Source organism: Crocodylus siamensis, chromosome 2 (genome assembly GCF_052110815.1).
Source record: "Crocodylus siamensis isolate JL-2025a chromosome 2, ASM5211081v1, whole genome shotgun sequence".
NCBI classification, from domain to species: Eukaryota; Metazoa; Chordata; order Crocodylia; family Crocodylidae; genus Crocodylus; species Crocodylus siamensis.
Window position 1 is genome coordinate 167089557 of NC_143396.1, and position 2402 is coordinate 167091958.

Below are 2402 nucleotides of genomic sequence, written 5' to 3' on the forward strand. Positions count from 1 at the left end.
ATTATCCATAATTTTGGCAGAGCTGGAGTCAAAATATGTTTAAGGCATATGATGGTAGAATGGCATGGTTAAACCTAGAGATCTGCAAAAGATTAAAGAATATATTAGCTATTTGTTCTCATCTTATCATGCTTCATTACTATAAACGGATTTCTTAACAATCGGTTATTTTTAGTAAAGCAATGGTGTATTTGGTCCTCCAAACCTTTTCAACATTACAGATGGTTAAGAGTATAGCTATAGAAGAAATCAGTTCTTCAGAATGGGGATTCTCAATGCAATTAATAAAGCAAGCAGACTCACAGCAGAATGAGATCCAGTGCTTGGGCCAGGTATACCTATATTATGTCTTATTGCCATCTGATTAGTAATTTACAATGTTAATTAATACATTCTTTGATATCACTCTTCTCAGGGCATCCTTCACTTCTTTGTTCCTCAAGCTGTAGATCAGGGGATTCAGCATGGGGATCACCACTGTGTAGAAGATTGAGGCCCATTTGTCCTCTGGTTTTGAGTCCTTGGAGCTGGGTTTTAAATATACGAAGAGTCCAGTTCCATAGAAGATGCAAACAGCTATAAGGTGGGAAGTGCAGGTGTTGAAGGCTTTGTGTTTGCTCTCAGTGGAACGGATCCTCAGGATGGTGGAGAGGATGAAAATGTATGAGATAAAAACAAGGACACCACTGGACAGTCCAAACAGAGTAGCTGAAGCAAGGAGAAAAATCCGATTGATTGTGGAATCAGACTCAGAGAGGGATATCAGTGGGGAGATATCACATGAGAAATGGTCAATGACCTTGGAGCCACAGAAAGATAAATATGACATATTCACAGCTTGTGTCATTCCATTTACACACCCAATTAAGAAGGAACCAATGACCAGCTGTGCACAGAGTTTTGGGGACATGATGACAGAATACAGCAGTGGGCTAGAGATAGCCACGTAACGGTCATATGCCATTGTAGCCAAGAGGAAGCCTTCAGTTACAACAAAGAGAGCAAAATGAAAAACCTGAACCCCACATCCTATGTATGAAATTATTTTGCTCTCCATTAAAGAATCAGACAGCATCTTGGGAGTGATGACTGTTGAATAACAGAGATCAGCAAAAGCCAAATAACGAAGGAAAAAATACATGGGGGTGTGAAGCCTAGAGTCAACCCAGGTTAGAAACATCAGCCCAATGTTGGCTACCACAGTGATGAGATAAATTGCTAGGAAGAACAGAAAGAGAGGGATCCGATAAACATGGTGATTTGTGAGTCCTGTGAACAGGAATTCAGCCTCCTGGTTGCAGTTTCTTTCCATTATTAGTTTAGAGCATGGACTTGGCCAGTACAACGTAGAGGAACATTGCAAAATAGCAGCCACTTCTTCAGTCCAGTTACCTCTTGGAGCTTCTCCCAGAGCTGTTGAATAATGTTGACCTTTTGGTTCTTCAGGCAGGAGGCTCAGCATACGCTATTTTCCCTGCTGTCTTGGTTTCATGGATCCTCTTCAGGTAGAGTGATACAGCATCAGTATTCCTATGATAATTGTGAGGGCATGGAAAGATCAGTAAATGGCTTTGAAAAAGGAAACTAAAATAATGGGTGGGGGACATCCTGCACCGGGAAGTCTTTCATGCACTAGAAAGTACATCATGCCTGGAATATGCCTGTTACTTGTAGTGTTATGAAACCTCTTAATTGCTCTTCATTTTCTCCATCCAGAACCAGCTTCCAAGAGAAGTGGTGCTGGCTCCTACCCTGGGGGTCTTTAAGAGGAGGCAAGATGTACACCTTGCTGGGGTGGTTTGACCCCAGTGCTCTTTCCTGCCATGGCAGGGGGTTGGACTAGATGATCTACTCAGGTCCCTTCCAACCCTAGAAACTATGAAACTATGTCCCTCAACTCATTTTTTTTCTCACTATGACTGTTCTACAAGATTATTAACATCTCCAGTATAAAACTGCTGTGTTACTTGTTCTTTAAGGACAATGCTTATTTGAAAATAAGGAAGCATTTTAATCAATAAGAGAGTTCACCATTATTTTTGGTGAATCAAAGTCTGAAACAGCATAAATTATTTTTAAAAACTCAGTTCCTCACAGGAATGTTTCCTTGCTTTTGATTTTCTGAAGCACAGGATATATAAAACCTTAATCTTTTTCATTTACGCTTTCCAGGTTGGTGCCACAAGGAAACAGAGGTTTGCTAACAGAACCTGTATGTTTTTATCATAATACCAAATTATGCTTCAGTTCTGCAGTTATATAGATACAGGGGGGCTCCTCAGTTTACTTATAGTCCCAGTGTATTCTCCAAGAGCACAAGAATCAGTAGTGAAGCAAAAGCAATAGGTAAGATGCGTATAAAATTTCTTCATGAATTTCCTATAAAAGCATTCATCACCTGC

At 40.3% G+C, this 2402-nt stretch overlaps 1 protein-coding gene across 1 annotated transcript; it reads right to left on the bottom strand.

Moving 5' to 3' along the window:
• Window positions 1–364: 364 nt before the first annotated feature.
• On the bottom strand, window positions 365–1312 carry LOC149871122 (olfactory receptor-like protein COR4). Its single transcript, XM_090034563.1, has one exon. The coding sequence runs from the start codon at window positions 1310–1312 to the stop codon at window positions 365–367; it is 948 nt and encodes a 315-aa protein (XP_089890689.1).
• Window positions 1313–2402: the final 1090 nt, after the last annotated feature.